This window comes from Daphnia magna, unplaced genomic scaffold (assembly GCF_020631705.1).
Source record: "Daphnia magna isolate NIES unplaced genomic scaffold, ASM2063170v1.1 Dm_contigs074, whole genome shotgun sequence".
Lineage (NCBI taxonomy): Eukaryota > Metazoa > Arthropoda > Branchiopoda > Diplostraca > Daphniidae > Daphnia > Daphnia magna.
The window spans coordinates 38588-56844 of record NW_025533120.1 but is presented as its reverse complement, the minus strand read 5'-3'; the positions used below and the strand labels follow the sequence as shown (position 1 = coordinate 56844).

The window sequence follows — 18257 nt, the reverse complement described above, 5'->3', positions numbered from 1 at the left end:
AAAAACAAAAACAAAAACAAAAACAAAAAAGCACTGTAAGAATACTATCGAAGGATATGCCGGCTGAATGGTTCAACTCGGGAGCACGACAAATAGACGAAGTCTAATCCAGGAAACTGAAACGTCGTACCCGTGTCATCAGCGTAGGATTCACACATCATTCGATGAAATTAAAATACAGAAGCTGGGACTGTTTGTTGCGGGACGCAACAAAAGAGAAGGGGGGGTGATGTAAAGAATCGATATCTTAACTTACAAAGAACCTTGAGAGTTCAACTTCTCAGGATAACACTTGTTATTGTCACAAAACAATACAGGAAGTTAACTCGAGAAAGACCCCTATTCGTGACCCTTAATCACATTGTCCATCTAGCTAGTCTAGAATATTCCCCTACTTGTAACTAGGGCAAGGTTACCGCTTTCTTTAGTTGACCGCTAGAAAACGCTTCACTTGACCTCCAAGAAAATGCCACTCTGAGAGGTAATAAATACGACTAACGAAGAAGAAACAGAGAGACTCTTTGACAGACTGTTCCCCACTTAACGTGTACTAGTGTGTTATTCCTTTCATCAAACCAACCGTTCTTCTGTCCTGTTCTTTCATCATCGTACATCCTTCCTCTCCGTGTGTTGTAGCAGAGAAATGCGGTAAATACAAAACTCGAATAAAAATCTAACTTCTTCGTTAATAGTCTACGCAGTCACATGCGGAAAACTATTACAGATGCGAACATCAGTTCTGATTACAAGGTAAAAACACTTCTAAACGTAAGTTGATTTTTAGTTTAATAATATCATGTAATTAATTTATAGAGGCAATTCCCATCGCGGTTTCGCGTGTCAATTGTTTCGATGTCCGCCATTTTCTCTGGTTGTTTATGTCATGTTTTGCGTTGTTTGTATTGGCTGAAAGTGTTTTTTCCCAATACAAAGTGGATTTTGTGAATCAGTGTTTAATTTTTTAAATTTTTTTTTGTGTCAGTTAATTGCTACGTATCTTGGTTAGTATGTGTAGCAATTTCTGTTTCCAGATCACATTTCTTGTATTTTTAAAAAAATCTTTTCTGTAGGACTGTCAGAAGATAAACGTAAGTATGCAGCAAAACTATTAATAGTAGGTTGTGATTGCCCCTATACAATTCACGAAGAGTATTGGTGCAATGGACTTAGCATCGCAGGAAAAATGCCACTAGTAACCAATATTTTCCTGTACGGAAAACTCGGACCTCGATTTGCAAGATCTCTCGCTGGATTTCATTCTTTCACCGGTTGTGATCAAAATACTGTATTCTCACGTAAAGGAAAAGTCAGGCCACTAGCGATTCTCGAAAAATCATTACTATATCAAGATGCTTTGGCTCTTCCCTAGCAAGACAAGTTTTCTCTAATCCAAAAACGATTAATACAGGGTTGTAGATCTTTTTACGCTGATCATTTTTAATATAGGGTTTAGGGTGTGAAAATGAGCGGGAGTGTCCGTAAAACGCGTACAAAGTTTCAAGTTTTACGGAACTGACGCGCTGCCCAAGCCGGCCAGAAGGGGGGGTCGGGCGGGGGGGATTGCGCGTACCCATGGGAGAGGGGACAGTGAAGGGGGGTTTACCTGAGCCACACCATACGGCCCCATGTTTTCCCATTGCATCGCATGTCAACGGTGGTGTAATGGTTAGCCGGTGATGCGAAAGGTTCGATGTTCGAATCTCGATCAAATCGGTAGGAAAGCCTAATTTGTACGCAAGTATCTGTAATCAACGGCGAATAAGTTTTCACTTTCACGCACCCTTCATTATGCGGCTGACGAATAATGCAATGAAAAAGGATTTAATAAAGCTTTATTTTAGAATCCATTGATGTACCTTTTTTTACTTAAATGCGATAACGACTTGCAATGTTTGCGCCTTGCAGAAAAGCGGGGAGAAAAGCCTGTTCGTTCAAGGTGTTTGCGTGCCTTGCGCTTATGCTTACGCGACTAGTTTCCTCGCTTGATTTTTTAAATAAAAATATCGCCCGAAACATTAGAAAGATTAAAAAAAAACGCATGCCGGAATAAAGAAAAAAACCGGTTAAGCTACACAATCGAAAGTAGGCGATAATTTAATAAAGCAGAGAGGCAGTCAGAATAATTCAACGCGACGCGATCTCGACGAGTACTATCCATTTTTCTTTTTTTGTATTGTATATATATATTATTTTTAAAGACAAAACCATTTGGACAAAGGTTATCAACAATCCCATGTATTTGTGATGCAGACTGCGGATTAGGACTGATATGAAGAGGAGAGATGGGCATTCTCCTAGAAGGTGTATGCTGCTTTCCTGGACATTTCTCTTTAGATGTTGCAGTAGAGCTGGAACTCATTTCATGACCTCCTCTCATTGACCTGCAAATATATTAAATTAACCAATCAGTGTCTTTCACAGTTAAAAAAAACTATAAATTGCCAATGAACCTGGGTGGTGTATGCTTATTTGTAGGGCTGATGTTAATGGAAGAGTTTCCGACAGACTTAGAACCCTTTTCAGGGCTGTTGTCTTTAGAGCTTGCAGCAGAAATAGAACTAGTTTCATGTAGTCCTCCTATGATTGACCCTGCGTTGTTGGTGTACAAATTTTGTGATGTAGACTGCGGATTAGGACTGATATGAAGAGGAGAGATGGGCATTCTCCTGGAAGGTGTATTCTGCTTTTCGGGACAGTTCTCTTTAGATGTTGCAGCAGAGTTGGAACTCATTTCATGACCTCCTCTCATTGACCTGCAAATATATTAAATTAACCAATCAGTGCCTTTCACAGTTAAAAAACCTATAAATTGCCAATGAACCTGGGTGGTGTAGGTTGCTTTGCAGGGTTGATGTTAATGGAAGAGTTTCCGACAGACTTAGAACCCTTTCCCTGGGCTTGTTTGAATGTTTTTCTGGAAATAAACCAAAGTTTAAATCAAACTTATTATAATTACTATAGCATAAAAAACTATATTCCACTTTTAATTTTACATACACAGCAGCACCTAGTTCATCCCATTTTTTGATTTCTTCAGCTGTCATATTGTCACACTTGACTTGAAAACGTTTGTATTATTCTTAACACAGAAAAAGGGAATACAATGATTACATGAATAATGAATTGAAACCTTACTTTTGCTAAGCGTCTAGTTCAGTGGAAGAGAGAGCCACTAATAATGGAAAAACAGTGGGTTTTATAGTAGCTTTGAAATTACGCCCTCTCCCTAAGGTTAATAGATTTTACTGCACATTCTAAAGCTATTCTGGAACTTCTACTTATTTAGGAAGGAATGTCTGATAACATAACAGATAGTAGAACATTCGTAACTATAGCGTTTGAGTTTGACGCTTCTAGGAACAGATAGGGACATCTGCTGTTGTTCCCCGCGACAGGTCCCCCTTCTTTAAGACAGGCGACCCGACTGTACTACAAAATAGTATGAAAAGTGGGACAACATGATAAAAGGTGGGAAACTGGAAACATCATAAGAACTTTAAGATTTTTTCTAGAGTAATTAAAAGATAGCTGAAAAGGGGTAATTGCGCAACATGAAACTAAGCTTTGACGACGGTAATAAGTAAACATTGATAACAAATTATCGGAAAAGAGGAATCACAATAGAATAAAAGTAAGATGACTATTCCAGAATACTTGTATAGTGTTTTTTCAGCCTCCGTAGAAAAATGTTCAGCTACTCTGACGTTGTGGACAATCTTCGCATTTTCGAGTGCGCTCTTGTGCGTTTTGTCGACTTAACGTTTGACAATCATCGTAGTTGTTACAGCCGTTTACTTCCTAGTGACCGTGTGTTTTTCTTCACCATTCTTGCGGAAGTTCAACGGACTGGTGCTCGATTGAGTTTTTCACCACCCGTAAGCACTGTCTGGTTTGCAGATTATTATTTCAGGTAACAAGTAATTTTTTTTTTTTTTTTAAATTTCCTTGCTTCCTTTTTAACAAATGCATCTCTTTCTTTTAGTACTTATTCAGGCTACGCCAAGTATCGCGAGTTATTTTGTATGACTCATGCGCGCCTTCTCTGGTGGGTTGAGTCTGATGAGGACATTTTTCATCCCACTCCGCACCGTTCTGATTTCTACACTGAAGTAACACAGGCTGAAATGGATAATCGCCTGGCCGCGCGTCAGACGTGGAACGATGTTTTGGAATCGTTCAACATGGAGACTCCCAGTCCAAACGATTTCCATTTGCTACGGGAGTTTTCCCGTAGCTTAACTTCTCTACTGGATTACATTGACGATCAATTAAATGAATAGCGATGTAAATTTTTCTATGGATTTTCAATACACTTTTTTCTACTGGAAATGTCTTTTTTCTTTCTTCCGTATGACAAAATGGTTACGCCTCTTGCATCTCTAGCTCCTCCCTCCCGCGGTCTCCGGGGGGAGGGTTGTCGTATCGCTCATGTACGGCCAAGCGTACACTGAGTGTATACAATTTGTATGCTAGGGCAATTAACCCTAAGGCAATAAGTGAGATTGCAGATACCAATTCGTAAGGGTAGCGTATAGAAGATGTTTCTTTCTGTTTTTTCGTTTCAGTGATGAGATTGTGAATTTGCTCTCCGGTCATTTCCGTTGAAAGGCTGGCTTGAGCATTACGATGAAGCAGTTGACTAATGATGTCTATTGAAGAGGTGTTTTCTCGCGGAAGTTCCACGAAGGTATGTTTCTTGTTTGCAGTAATGTTGAAATCTTGAGAAAAAATTTCAACTGTTGGTAGGGCAACTGCTTGCAATTTTAGTGCCATTATGTTGCCTTCCATACTAGCTGGGAATACCCACTCTTCTGTACGAGCAGTGCATCCCAAAGGTATTTCAAACATTCCTACAGGCGGTAATGTTGTTGTTCTTAGTGTTGGCTGCTCACCACCAGATGGACACGAAAATACAATTTCGTGTGGCTTTGTTGCAGAATAAACCCATTGGTTGGATCCCATGTAAACGACTTCAGGACCGTGCCATTCCGTAAATTTCTTTCTGCATTGTGTGTTAATTCTTGGTGTATCATTCATGAACACAGCTGTTGCACAGGATTTTCGAGCAGTTCTTTTGCTGACACCGGTATGGAATTTGCATAGCGGGCGTCCTATCTTGCTACAGTCTTTAATGTCGTCTTTTGAAAGTTCCATAAATGTTTCGAGATCTCCTGACACAGCAAGGTAATCTGGTAAATTTCCAAACAAGACGCCATGTGTTCCATTATCTGTTGATCCTGGTAGGTTGATAATCTGGAAGAGCTTGTACTGCTGAGCGTGATCAAAAATAGGAACACGTATGAAGAGGCGAAAGGAATTTTCCATGGCTGCAACCGAGACAGTAGACTCCCGGTAAGCGACCCAAAGTTCGTTGCTAGAAATAGACCATCCTCTTGGTAATTGACCATTGATGGTTTTGATGACTTTGTTGTATTTATTTGGAGAGATGATTTGAGGGGCCAAATGCCCGTTGGCTAGAAGACTAAAGCCGACGTCGAGACTATCAGCAAGTTGTTGTAGCCACAGCAAGATTTGATTCATTGCTTCAAACGTTTCATCCAGTTGGAAAAAATATTCGAAGTGACTCAGTTCTAAGTCTTCCATGTCAGCTATTTTTTCCATTATGTTTGTGGTCACATTTTTCAGCATGGAGTATTGGCCTCGTAGTTCTCTAATTAATTTTGCGTTAGTTGTGGTTTCCCATAGTGATTCATTCAAGACTGTGGCTTGTTTGTCTATAATGTGGATCACTTCTCGTTGATTTCGGGAGAGAAGTTGAATTTGATTATTCAGTTCTTCTAAATCTTTTTGTGTCGATACCCCAAAAAGCCATTTAAGGATTGTTCCTCCCCCGTCGACGAGACTTCGACGATTTCTTTGGTTTGTATTTAAGGCTTTTTTGATATTCGATAATCGATCTGCTGCGTTCTCCATTCCTTTCAGGAAAGACTGCATTCTGCTGGTAATTCTTTTGGCTGCTATTTTTTGAGGTCTGGTACCTTGATTCTTCCATCTTTCTGCTACTTCCTGCTGTTGCAGAATTTTCTCTTTAAGGTACGCCGTGGCCGTATCAGGTAATCCAAAATCAAGATCAGTCACTATTGTCCAAGATGACTCACTAAACGCAACGTCAGCTTGTTGTTTGAAAATGGCGTTTTCTCTCAGGATTAGTGAACTGCTTGTGGAGGGGGCCAGCAAGAAAATGAAGAACGGCACTAAAAAGGTGAGATACCTAGCCGGAGGTCTTCTATTTCGTAGCGGTCTTCGTGATGCATCTGAAGGGACCTGGTCTGGAGAAGAGGTTATCACTTCACTACTACTTGTGTCGGGTGACACGTTAATTTCCTCAGGTACTGTTACTTCCTCGTCGGACAGAGGTTGTGAGTGAACTGCATCAGGTAGGTCTTGTGCTTCTTCTTGTTGTTCTCCATCGTTCTGTTTGTCTTTTTCTGCGGCTCTATCAGTGTTACCTGGATGGATGTCTGCGGTGACTCCCATTCCAAAGTGGCTTCGTGAAATGACTTCCTTCGAGCGACGTGAACAATATCTGATTTTCCCCGTCCGGTTGCGGAGATTACTTCGTAGTTTACTGGTGTAGTTTTTCTCAACACCTTGAATGGTCCCAACCAGCGGTGAAGAAGTTTTTCTGCTTTTCCTACTTTGCGAAATGGCTTGTAGATCAGGACTAGATCTCCTGTTTGAAAAGATAGTTCTCTATGGCGAGCATCATAGGTTTCTTTTTGTTTTTCTTTTACTCTCTGCATTCTAGTTTTTACAATTTCTTTTGCTTCAGTCAGATCAGCTTGTAGTCGATCTGCATAACTCATTGCAGCGTCTTCTTCTGTCAACAATGGGTTGGGATCAGCGTCCAATTCCAAATCAATGGGAAGTCTGGGTTCACGTCCATAGAGCAGAAAAAATGGTGAATACCCCGTCGACTCTTGTCTTGCTGTGTTGTATGCAAAGCATACGTATTGTAGAGTATGATCCCAATCACGTTGGTCACTGCTGACGTACATTGAGAGCATAGCTGCCAATGTATGATTCATCCTTTCCACCGCTCCATTTGCCTGAGGGTGGTAACTTGAAGTTGTCTTGTGGTTTGTGTGCAATTTCTTGACAACAGCTTGCGTTAGATCTGAGGTAAAGCATTTTCCTCGATCCGTTATGATTTGTTCTGGAGCTCCGTGACGTAGAAGAATTTGATTAACAAAAAATTCTGCGACGTCATCTGCTTTTCCAGTCGGCATGGCTTTCAGTTCAACCCATTTGGTTAGATAGTCCACTGCCACGATAATCATCTTGTTTCCTTTGGTAGATAGTGGGAATGGACCTAGTAGATCAATGCCTACTTTTTGAAATGGTCTCTCTACTTTGATGCATTGTAAGAGTCCTGCAGGTTTGTCTGGGACTCCTTTTCTGCTTTGACAATGTACGCAGCTCTGTACGTGACGAGTTATGTCGAGTGCCATCTTCGGCCAGAAGAAACGATCACAAATCTTGTGTAGAGTACGCTTGATGCCAAGGTGACCTGACACAACGTCGTCATGGTATGCCTGTAGAATTCTTTCACGGTAATCGACCGGTACGCACAGTCTTCTGTAGTTCTTTCCATTTTTAAAAGTTTCCTTGTACAGCTTTTCGTTGTGAATTACAAAATTTTTGACTCTTGATTTTCCGTTCTGGAGTTTCACAATTAGCTGATTCCAATTGCGACAAGCTTTCTGCTTTTCGGCGAATGACTCGTCTTCGTCTTCGGAAAGGCCAGGGAAGGTGATTGCTCCCACGATGAAACAGCGATCATCTTCTAGCTCTTCTGCAACTGGTAGCGGATTTCTTGAAAGACAGTCTGCATTGTCATGCGTTTTCCCACTACGGTACACAATAGTTATGTCGTATTCTTGAAGCGACAAGCTCCATCGGGCCAAACGGCCTGCAAGGTCTCTTTTGCTCATTAACCAGCAAAGAGCCTGATGATCGGTCACCACTTTCACTTTGCAACCCCACACAAAACATCGAAACTTGGAAAGACACCACACTAGTGCAAGACACTCTTTTTCGGTGATTGAGTAGTTCACTTCTGATTTTGTTAGAAGGCGGCTGGCGTATGCTATAGGACGTTCTGCTTCTTCAATGTGTTGAGCAAGAACGCCTCCTATGCCATAACCACAGGCATCGGGAAAGATTTCCATTGGTAGATCATAGTTGGGATGCGCCAATACTGGTGCCGAAGTAAGTGCTAGTTTCAAAGTATTGAAGCTGCTACTTTGATCTTCTCCCCACGTGAAGGGAATTTCTTTCTTCGTCAGTGTAGTAAGCGGGCGTGCAATTGATGCAAAACCTTGGATGTGACGTCGATAATACGAGCACAGACCAAGAAAGCTTTGTACTCGTTTCACCTTGTTTGCTGTTGAATGGCCTTCATTGGGTGATGGGAAACTTTGCACTGCCTCCAGTTTTTCAGGATCTGGTGCCACACCTTCTTTTGAGATGAGGTGTCCCAACACTTTCAGTGCGTGCTCCATGAATGAGCATTTTTGCCATTTTAACTTCAACCCAGCTTGAGAAAGGCAACTCAGCACTAGACGAAGTCTTTGCAAATGCTGTTCGAAGGTTGCTGAGTAGATTATGACGTCATCCAAGTATATCAGGCACTTCGTCCAACGAAGTCCAGCTAAGATGATGTCCATGGCCCTCTGAAAAGTACCAGGGGCGTTTGTTAAACCGAACGGAAGAGTACGAAACTGGTACAATCCGTCTGCAGTGATGAAGGCTGTTTTCGGTCTGTCACTGTCGATAACTGGAACTTGATGGTATCCTGATTGAAGATCCATGCTTGAGAAAAATATGGCGCCTTCCAGCCGACTCAAGGTGTCGGCAATACGTGGTAAGGGGTATGAATCTTTTACCGTTACTGCGTTAAGTTTGCGATAGTCCACGCAGAAGCGCCAAGTACCATCTTTTTTCTTGACTAAAACCACTGGGGAAGACCAAGGGCTGTCAGAAGGTTCTATGACCCTTCTACGCAGCATTCCTTCCACTTGATCTTTAATAACAGCTCGTTCTTTCCAGGCACTCTTGTAAGGAAGCTGATGGATTGGGCGCGCATTAGCGGTATTGATGTCTTGTTTAACGACTGAACAGTATCCCAAATCATCCTCGTTTAGTGCAAAGCAATGAGCAAATTGCTTGAGGATTTTTACTGTCTCTTCTTTCTCTTCTTTTGTTAGATTTTCCCCAATTCTTCCTTCGAGATGTTTCAACAATTCTTCTTTCTCTGCATCTGCATCTTGGTTCTCCTCCGAAGCATCTAGTGTTAGAATTTCTTGAATTTCTTCCATTTCTTCAGCTTCGGGGTGTTTCTCTAGGGTTCCCAGTGTCACTCCTTTTTCTAGCCACACTGTTTTCGGAGACAGGTTGGCGACTGGAATATCTTTCAAATCCGTTTGTACGAGCGCGTGACCGGTAGACAGACTTGATGTTGCTAACAGTGAAGCTGATGGTGTCACGATGCACGAACCTTCCATTCTGTGAGAGATAGATGTTGGAATTTGCTTTACCGTGTATGCTGGTATTTCTTGACTATCTTTTGAAATCAGCCGGCTTTCTTGTGACTGTTCTGCTTGGAGAGCAGTGATTTCTGGAAGCGGTGATTTCCCTGTTGTGAATGATGACTCTTCTGACTCGTAGTCAATGTGGATAGCTCGAAATTGTTGTAGGAAGTCATTTCCTAACAGTAGTTCAAAACCCGACATTGGCATAACTATTGCATTACCTTTTATAGTTTTGCCCCTGTGGGTTACTACTATGTCTGCCGTACTCTGTGGTGACAGGGTTTGACCATTTACTAGACGGATTTTTGGTCCGACTAGAGGTTTTTTGACAAATTCCGTTTTCTCTAGTAATTCGGGTGAGATTACTGTGGCTGCAGCTCCTGTATCAATCAGTGCTGTTGCAGTTATTTCTCCACACCTTACTGCTTCCTTTATTAGTCTTGCAGGATTCAAGTTGAACACGATCATTTCTGGGTCAGCCATTTTTTCTTCCAACGTATCTGGAACGGTTAGGTTGATGGAAAGATTTCCCTTTGCAGTCGCCCCTGCGGCTGCATCTTTAGGCGGACCTCTGTATTGTTCTGATTCAGGGTTCTTGAAGCAGTTGCGAGCAATGTGTCCTGACCTCTTACAAAAAAACATTGCGGCCTTCCTGTTAGAGTGCGACCTTTTGGTTTAAAAGGTCCTCTTGAATTTACTTGCTCGTTTTTCTCTTTTGAAATTAACTTTTCGCAAGTCTCTTGAATTAATTCTCTCATCGTCTTCATCAAATCTGCTTGCTGGTCTGGGTAGACCACTGACAGGTTTGGTAACTGCTCCTGAGGCTTCTGCGGCTCAGTTGTCATTTCCTTCCATCCTCGTGTGTCTGACATGAGTGATGCTTCTGTATAGGATTTTGCTAGTGCCAAAAATTCTTCGCATGTCTTGGGTTTCAGCGGATAAATTTTTCTGAAAAGTGTTGGGCGAAGTCCTCTAAAAAGATGCTCCAATCGGTGCGTTTCTGACATATTCGGGTCAACCAGTCTGCAAAGATTGAGAATTTCGTAGTAGTACCTAATGGTTGGCTCGTCCACTCCTTGGGTCCTACTTCTGAGTCTGGTCTCTTGAAAAAGACCGTAATTATCTGGTTGAAATTCTTTCAAAAACACCGAACGTAGACCGGGTACTGCGGCCACAGCCGCATTTCCTCCAGCAGCTGCCTGCCCTGCTGTGTCTTCCCAGTCATTCGGGAGTCTTGCGCACAGGAACCAATTTCTTGCAGTATCATCCAAGTACATACTGAAATTATTTCTTTTGTCAGCATCTTTCCAACCGTTGTGGGTAGAGATTGTTTCGTAGCGCTCTAACCATTGACGAGCGTCTTCCGTTGGACTCCCCCGAAAAACAGGTGGGCTTATAAATTTTCTAACAGCTGCCATAGCTGTACCTTGAAATTGCTGCTGGTGTCTTGGAGGTACCAAAGGGTGTTGTCCTATCACAGGAACAACCGGATGTGTGGGCAGACTTAATTCTGCTTCGGAGTCGGATCTTGAATCTGCTTCGGAGTCAGGTTGTAACTCTGCTTCGGAGTCGGATCTTGAATCTGACTGATTTTCAGGGTTTCTGAAATCGCTCTGCTTAAACTTTACTTCACTTGAGGTAACTAGATTTTCGATAGAAGTAGAGATTTCTGGATCTTGTGTCGGGCCTGCTGTTGCACTTTCACCACCCGACAATTCGGGTGATTGTTTTGGATGCAATCGTTTACTTGGATCGCGAGGGCAACTAGGTAATCTTGGATTAGATTTTTTCTGCATCGACTAATTTTTTAAAGCAGCACTAAATTCGTTAACTACGGGTAACGAGCTGCATCTCCACCATTTGTCACACTTGACTTGAAAACGTTTGTATTATTCTTAACACAGAAAAAGGGAATACAATGATTACATGAATAATGAATTGAAACCTTACTTTTGCTAAGCGTCTAGTTCAGTGGAAGAGAGAGCCACTAATAATGGAAAAACAGTGGGTTTTATAGTAGCTTTGAAATTACGCCCTCTCCCTAAGGTTAATAGATTTTACTGCACATTCTAAAGCTATTCTGGAACTTCTACTTATTTAGGAAGGAATGTCTGATAACATAACAGATAGTAGAACATTCGTAACTATAGCGTTTGAGTTTGACGCTTCTAGGAACAGATAGGGACATCTGCTGTTGTTCCCCGCGACAATATTGTCACCCGAATTGTATTGGAACAAGAATACACGAATACAACAAGTGATGACTTAAATTCTAGACAATTATTCACTTTTAACTAGTAACAATAAGGGATGACCATACCAAACTCGGAGAGCGTCTGAAGACTCCAGGGAACTACCAGGGAACTCCTCTTACGGAGCCCAGCTCCGGGAGCTCACCCGATGGAGACTCATCTAACGCAGATTCGGGGCAGCGTTTTATACCGTCGCGCGAATTACTCCCCTTCCGGACTGCATATCTGCGTATCTTTCTTAGAGCGGACTTCTCCCGATAATTTCTTCACCACGATCGCAGCGTTGTCCAAGGAGCGGATGACTCATCTCTGCGAAGAGATAACCAATTTCCCTTTTCACCCGCGACAGGTCCCCCTTCTTCAAGACAGGCGACCCGACTGTACTAATCTTCTGCGATCCACGAAGGTTGATGATACTAAAAATCAGCTTGCGTCCTCTTGGCAAATAAGGGACTTTTACTCCTTCGTTTTTCTTCTTTCCGGTTGCGTTTACTTGTTTAAATGTTTCTTGTATTTCCCGGATAGTCTTAAGGATTTTCCCTTTTTTTTTTTTTTTTTTTCTTTTTTTTTTTTCTTTAAACCGCCTGCCTTCGGCCACGGAAGAGGCGCTGCAATCGCATATCTTCCGGCCGTTTGAGATTTACCATCCACTCGTTTGGGAGCCTTGTACACTTGAACCAGCTCCTGGCGGCGTCATCAAAATACTTTTCAAAATTACTTTTTTTTTTTTTTTTTTTTTTCCAATATCACCCCATCTGTTGTGGGTAGAATGTTATTCAAAGCGCTCCATCCATTGGTGCGCATCTTCTTCTGAATTTTTCCAGAAGATTGGCGGGCTAATAAATTTTCTGACAGCTTCCATAGCTTGTCTTTTCGGCTGCTCAATATGCCTTGATGGCACTATAAATTGTTGTCCCCCGACCGGAACAACTGGACTCATCGCCGCTCTCAAATCGACCTCGGTTTCTGGATCCTAGTATAAGCCTCTTTAGTCTCGACTGATTTACCCTGACTGTCAGCTTCTTTGGTCAAATGGTCCTTTGGAATAGGACCTTCAAAATTTAGGGCTTCACCAACAAAGGAAGTTCCACTCTCCAACGATGAGGCTGGGATAGGTGAAGTTTCTACCGGAACGCTTGACAGTTCTCGAAGCGGATGTAATCGTCGGCTGGGGTCTCTTAGGCAACTAGGTAGCCGTTGGTTTGTCCTCTTCGGCATCGGCTAACAATGACTGCAGCACGACTTCGTTTACTTACTAATAACGAGCTGCGTTCTTAACAATTGCCACTTAAAGCACGATTTCGTTACTCACGGGTAACGGACTGTATCTCCACCAATTGTCGCGTGAGTTGTATTTGGAACAAAGAATACACGAATACAACAAGTGATGACTTAAATTCTAGACAATTATTCACTTTTAACTAGTAACAATAAGGGATGACCATACCAAACTCGGAGAGCGTCTGAAGACTCCAGGGAACTACCAGGGAACTCCTCTTACGGAGCCCAGCTCCGGGAGCTCACCCGATGGAGACTCATCTAACGCAGATTCGGGGCAGCGTTTTATACCGTCGCGCGAATTACTCCCCTTCCGGACTGCATATCTGCGTATCTTTCTTAGAGCGGACTTCTCCCGATAATTTCTTCACCACGATCGCAGCGTTGTCCAAGGAGCGGATGACTCATCTCTGCGAAGAGATAACCAATTTCCCACCCGCGACAATATTTTCTCGCAGCGTTGTCCAAGGAGCGGATGACTCATCTCTGCGAAGAGATAACCAATTTCCCACCCGCGACAATATTTTCTCTTTTTTTCAGTCTCAGCTCAGCTTGTTTCCTTGCTGCTGATGTCACTTTAGCAACAGGCGGTTTTTCCCCCAGAGCAATAGCTTTTTTATTCTCATGAAGATTATCCTGTTTTATCAGATCAGATAGGTTTTTGGGCAGTGGATCAGGGCCTAATGGAAAACTATATTTGTAAGTAACGAACTAGAATAAAAATTTATAACACCAACCAATATGTTAAAAGTAATTACTTACGTGGAATTCTTGAGCACAAAGTAGTAACCATTTGTAAATTACCGCCAGTAAATTTCGTTTGTCAAAACTGTTTAGAAGCTTTTAATTCCTCCTTCGGCCATTGGCGGCACTACTTGTAGATAGGACTACAGAGAGGGAAAGCAGGAACGCAATCTTACCGAACGGTCGGTATATACCGTGGAGACCATGTTGGAAGAGGTGAGGGGATAAGGATAACGATAGACGATAGCAACACTACAGTTAATCTATTGGGGACCCGGTATTTCATGTATTTGGAACATGGGGTGGTATCTTGTGGAAATCACCATGGAAGTTGCCAACGGCAAAGCGTGTCGCGGAACGTTTTCAATCCGAAAACATCATTATAACAAAGCCTTGCAGTTACCGTGTAAATTCTAATTTACGAATAATTTTCGAAAAAAAGTAGCAATGTCATAAATGAACATTACGAGAAATTCAATAACGCATACGATCAATTCATAAGTAAATCAAAAAATTTGGGAATTCGATAAAAAAAAACGGAAAATGTTATCGACGTGGTCCGGCTAGCGACGTGCACGGGACCTATTTAGTTCGTATAATGTAATGCAAAAATGTTTTATGCACTAGAAAAATTGATTGATGTGTACAAACAATACGTGTATACAGCTCATAAATTAAAACTTACCCGTAAAATAGAAAAGTAATAAAAAAAAATAAAAACTGCGGAATTGTTGTAAAACTTGCAGCATGATGTTTTCGGATCTGGAATCAAGGTATTTAAAGGTTCTGTGTACGATTATTGGATGTGTGGGGTGGATGTGAAAGGGATACATGTTATAAGATAGCCGCTGTATCTCGGGCATAGCATACCCATATCGGTCGCCGAATCGAATCGATACACAACGTATCTGCCCCACACAGTCAACACTGTCGTTGACACTTTTGAAAGGTACGACTAAATTATTTTTTTATTAAGTAGATATGGAGAAACTAACTAATTGAACTAAATGTTAAATTAGTTTTGCACTTAGAGGCATTTTAGCTTTCTTGGCTGGTGCTGGATTTTGCTTGGATGAATCGCATTTAGAACTCTGAAAAAAATAAAAATAAATACCATCGGAAGCAAAAGAACACAACAGATTAAGTTTTGGTATTACATCTTGTTTATGTTTCCTATTTTGCTCGGCGACTGGCCTCTCCGGAGTAATGGATGCAAATACAAAATTGGAACCGACCCTTGGTGCCTGAAAAGGTAACACGGATTTCATCAACGATGCAATTTCTGATAAATCTTTTTCACTTCTGCGTAAAAAAGATCCGCATCTCACCTATAAAATGAAAAGTAGGAAAGTATATAAGCGCTGATCTCTACAATGTGTTAAGCACTTTGTAAAAGTAACCTACAGTGGTCACAATGTTCGCCTTAGAATGCGTTGACTGCTTGGCGTTGGCAGTAGCAGCGGAGGAATCGCCTTCTGTAATTTGATTAATGGTTTTGGAAGCAGTGTTGATTTTCACCATTTTAGTTTGCCGGCTCATAACCAATGGCACTTCTTTATTCGTTTCCTGTACACCAAATGTTTGGCGGCAAAAATGGTTGATTAGTAAACTGAAAACATTTTACGTCGTTGGACGATCACCTGTTGCGACTTTTGTTGCAGGAGCCATTTTTCTCTATCACTGTGAATTTTTCTCCATGTGAGATCATCCTGTTCTTCAGCAGCTTCATCTTCTTCATCTTCTTGATTTTTTGGACGGGCACCGTCTCCCTCAGTATTTTCACCATCAGCCTGTTTCCACCGAAATTGTCTTTGCCTTCCACCGCCATCAGAATGCAAATCTCCATCTTCGAGAAAAAGCTCTTGAAAAAGTCGAACTTCACGCTGGTCTTGATCAAGCATTGTCTTCATATGGGCTCTTCCAACTTGCTCACGAACTTCGTTTTCATCAATATCCTCCTTATCGCCTTCCTCCTCCTCCCAGTCATCCATTTCGTCTTCTCGTTCGTCACCGCTGCCAACTTCGGAACCGGACAGTTCAGCCTCGTCTTCAAAAACTCAGTCAGACCTCTAAATTCTCGTTCCTCTTCATGCATTTCCTCTTCTTCGACAAACGAATGGTTTTCATCGATAGTTTCATCTTCGTCATCTGACAGACAAACACGGGCCCTTTTTTTCACCTTTGACAGTGATTTTTCTCCATCCTCTAAAAAAGAAGGCACAGTTCCAGGTTCATCAGCGTCATTTTCAGAAACGAATTTTGGGAGAGCACTACTGGAGCCATCTTCCTCGTCATCCTCATCAGCCATTGGAATTATTCTTGCGAACGGCTTAACTTCTTCATCAGATTCGTCATCTGCATTTTCAGTCAAACTACTTTTTTGCGTGTCTCTTCCAGAAAGCGAATCTACATGGTAAAATAAGTTAGCTAAGCATACAACGAAAAAAACAAATCTTCGACACAACTTACCAGGGAATTTTCCCGAGCAGAGGGCCAATAGTTCTTCGACGTTTGAGGTTTCATTGTTTTGTGTGCACTTCAACTTAGGAATAATATCTTCTTCTTCAGCACTATCACTCACGTCCAGGTTTGGAGTGAGATCCTCAAATGAACTAGAACATCCGATTCCCTGAAACATTAAAATTGCATTACAAAATGAAATTAACGCGCCAATTAAGATATTTACTTTCAAACTAGGCTTCACATCCGATCTTAGGGTAGATGTACTTTGATCTAAACACGAATCCAGCTTTTTTGCAGCTACTTCAAAGTTGAGCGGAGGTTCAAAACCATTACTTTGATCGTCAGACTGGTTAGATGTTTGTACTGCTGATTTACTTTTGACTTCATCATTTTCTTCGTAACCAAGAGAATCTTCTTGGTCTTGATCTTCGGGATCTTGGTCACTGTCTTCAGTCTCTTCCTCAACAAATGTAATTTTCTTCTTTTTCCCTTTTTTAGTGCGCTCAAAGTCGTACTGCCAAGAATCTGGGCAGGGAACTGCAGCGTAACGGTCTGCCTATCCGGTATTTGCTGAATAGTCCATTCATCTTCTACACTACTTCTATGCACATCACAATTACTTAGCGATGGGTTATCTTGAGGTTCAACCGCTACAATCTCTGACGATACGATACTTTCAAGCGTTTCTTCCAGCGAAGTGGGTTGGTTGGTGACTACGGTGAAGACCGGATCTTTATGTCTGGAGATTTCCGGTTCAACAATGGTTTCAGTAACATTGGTGTTTGAATTCAGAATAGCCATTTTTGATCCACAATGAGTTTTACTTTTGTTGCTATACATCTTATGACTGTTTGAGAATTTTTCTGGAAGCTTTTCTTCATACTGGAAGGGATCTTCATTGGAGCTTGAAATATTGGGTTCTCGTAAAATTAGTTCTCCACTATTTACTACACGAACATCGGCAGAAGTTGCAAAGGGAGATTTATCCTCTGAAATGTTTGTGGGATCTTTAGTAGTTTTTGGTTCACTTGCAATGGCTTCTTCAAATATTATTTCCACTTCTGCCTCACTACTTCCATTTCTTCCACAGTCTACTGAATTCTGTAGATGATCAGGCACGAAAATATCAAATTCTTTTAGAATACTTAAAATTCTGTCTTTGCTTTTGACTGAACACAGCAGCTTCCCAGAATAGATGTACTCAAGAACACAAAACAGTTCTTCAAAGCTCAGATCAATTGAGATGCAGACATCTAGGTCTAACTCACAATCAGGTAACAGGATGGAAAAGAACCGGCTGGCAGCAGCAAGAACACCTGTGTAAAATATTTTATGAAATCATTTCAAGAAATACAGCATTTTCTAAAATTTTGAACTTCATCCAATCATACTTCTGTTAGCACGGAGCTTGTTTTGTAAGCTGTGTTGTTCATTATTGTCATCTGGAGACTGGCAAAAAAATGTAACATCCTGAAACATAAAAAAATTCAGAGAATCAACGAGACAGACTAAAGAGGAAATTGGCAAAATAAGGTGGTGTATATAATACACACAGCACACAAAGCTTGCAAAATCTCATTGTTTAAAAATAATGGAAAATCTAATTGTTGAGAAACAGCCATAATCATGTCTTACAGTGAATTGTTCTTTTTTCCATCCATCTATCAACAAGAAATGATGCAGACATACTCCTGGTTAATTCCTACAATCTTAACTGGACCTTCACTACTCATTGTTTTTTTCCTTTTAGATGCCATTCCCATCCCGCAAAAGTGGCCTTTGTGAAAACGAAGAACACGCTAATAAAAAAATCTTTATGTTCAAATATAGCGTTTTTTTTACAACCCAAACAGTTTCCACTAGCCACTACTAGAAGAGGTGAGGGGATAAGGATAACGAATTAACGATAGACGATAGCAACACTACAGTTAATCTATTGGGGACCCGGTATTTCATGTATTTGGAA

The 18257-nt window shown here is 41.4% G+C and overlaps 2 protein-coding genes across 2 annotated transcripts; both read right to left on the bottom strand.

Moving 5' to 3' along the window:
• Nucleotides 1-1307: 1307 nt before the first annotated feature.
• LOC123477519 lies at nt 1308-14431 on the bottom strand. The gene is made up of 8 exons (XM_045180901.1): nt 13847-14431; nt 13610-13764; nt 2998-3047; nt 2822-2914; nt 2451-2753; nt 2206-2381; nt 1604-1723; nt 1308-1384 (listed from the first exon to the last, which is right to left on the bottom strand). The coding sequence occupies exons 1-8, from the start codon at nt 13875-13877 to the stop codon at nt 1308-1310; spliced, it is 1005 nt and encodes a 334-aa protein (XP_045036836.1). The 5' UTR covers nt 13878-14431.
• On the bottom strand, nt 14228-18024 carry LOC123477518 (claspin-like). The gene is given in 10 exon segments (XM_045180900.1): nt 14228-14241; nt 15006-15156; nt 15233-15394; nt 15469-15884; nt 15887-16234; nt 16298-16457; nt 16515-16847; nt 16901-17607; nt 17683-17761; nt 17998-18024. Coding segments are annotated over 10 exon segments (2397 nt in total).
• Nucleotides 18025-18257: the final 233 nt, after the last annotated feature.

Bases quoted from the DNA above. Each gene is read 5' to 3' on its own strand.
- LOC123477519 (XM_045180901.1), bottom strand. From the start codon at position 13,877: ATGGTTACTACTTTGTGCTCAAGAATTCCAC. The intron at 3,048-13,609 runs AATATTGTCGCG...GTCAAGTGTGAC, and splicing joins TGAGACTGAAAAAAAGAGAA to AATATGACAGCTGAAGAAAT. The intron at 1,724-2,205 runs GTTTTGTCTTTA...CGTACAAATTAG, and splicing joins TGATAACCTTTGTCCAAATG to GCTTTCCTACCGATTTGATC.